The sequence below is a fragment of the Mandrillus leucophaeus genome, unplaced genomic scaffold, assembly GCF_000951045.1.
Source record: "Mandrillus leucophaeus isolate KB7577 unplaced genomic scaffold, Mleu.le_1.0 Scaffold1389, whole genome shotgun sequence".
In the NCBI taxonomy this organism is placed as follows: Eukaryota; Metazoa; Chordata; class Mammalia; order Primates; family Cercopithecidae; genus Mandrillus; species Mandrillus leucophaeus.
This window is the reverse complement of record NW_012101353.1, coordinates 4,701-6,002: the sequence shown is the minus strand read 5'-3', so window position 1 is coordinate 6,002 and position 1,302 is coordinate 4,701. Positions and strand designations below refer to the sequence as shown.

Genomic DNA, 1,302 nt, shown 5'->3' with positions numbered 1-1,302 from the left:
AAAGAATATTTTAATCACTTTTTTCTTTCAATTCACTCTCTAGTCAAGAAGTAGGCACATAATTTCGGTATCCTGATATTTTCATCTCCTGTAATCAAGAAGAGTCCATTTCCTCTGTTTCCTTTCAGTGTGTTGATCTCTGTGAAGAGCTGAAGTCATTAGTCATTTAAATTTTCCTGGGGCTTGTTTTGTATGATTGTTTTCTAGATATTATATTCCAGTTATGACTTTGGCAAGAAAACTACATAGTACTTTGAATGTTCCACTGAATCACAGTGGTGAGGCAGAGGCACATAATGTCACATATGCCATTATTGGGTTATGCTAAGATTCTCACCTAGTGAGTTGGAATCTGCCAGATCTCTCCATTGAAGGGGTTCTGCTTTTTATGTGTAAATGATGAAAATCTATGGCATGGTACTGTAAGACTGAACACCCTGCTTCCCAAATTACACATCCAATGGTTTTATCTTTCATTAATGATCCTCGCCTGACCTGATGATCTTGACCTGAATGGTTACAAATAGGTGATTTTTCTAATTTCATCATTTCTTCTGTATTTTTAAGCTAGGATAAATCTGTAATGAATATCTCTCCCATACCTTTAAATGAAGACAAACAAACTGCATGACAATGACAAGAGCTCAATAGTTTTATCCTTGCCACTACACTTGTTACCATCCCAGAAGATGTCATTTGAAACTTAATCATGTGTTTATTCACAAATGCGCTGTGAACAGATACTATGGCCATTTCCCATGTCAACAGAGACTTCAACTTTAAGTCATAATCTACACATAAGGTTGGTGAAAACTGAAATGATGGAATAGGGCAGCAAGTGTGGACAGCCATTAGTGTCCAAGCTTGATGAAAAGGAGGACAGATTCAGAAGGTTGCACCCAAATATCCAAGTACTCTGGATTCGAATATGATTGCAGGACACTTCAGTAAGATTGTTGTCACTGGCCTTAAGCTCATGCCTCTTATTACTTGGTCTATCCATCTGGAAATGGTACTGCTCTTCTTTGGAATGGGATTTCCTCATCTGCACATCAAAATATTTAACTACATGATTACCACTCTGTCTTCAACCTTCATGACTTCCTTACATCTCTGTTCATCTATGTCTCTTGTTTCTAGGGTACAACCATATTAATTTCCCTGACTTCTGTGCTACGTGACAACAAAGAATTTCCCAACCCAGAGATGTTTGACCCTCGTCACTTTCTGGATGAAGGTGGCAATTTTAAGAAAAGTAACTACTTCATGCCTTTCTCAGCAGGTAATATAAATGTATTTCCA

At 37.5% G+C, this 1,302-nt stretch overlaps 1 protein-coding gene across 2 annotated transcripts in view; it reads left to right on the top strand.

Annotated features, from left to right (window-relative positions):
- LOC105534699 (cytochrome P450 2C9) overlaps positions 1-1,302 on the top strand; it is a 61,903-nt gene that overhangs the window by 56,050 nt on the left and 4,551 nt on the right. For both annotated transcript variants that reach the window (XM_011973491.1, XM_011973490.1), the window contains one exon: positions 1,141-1,282. In XM_011973491.1, the coding sequence (XP_011828881.1) occupies positions 1,141-1,282 (142 nt within the window). The remainder of the gene's footprint in view (positions 1-1,140; positions 1,283-1,302) is intronic.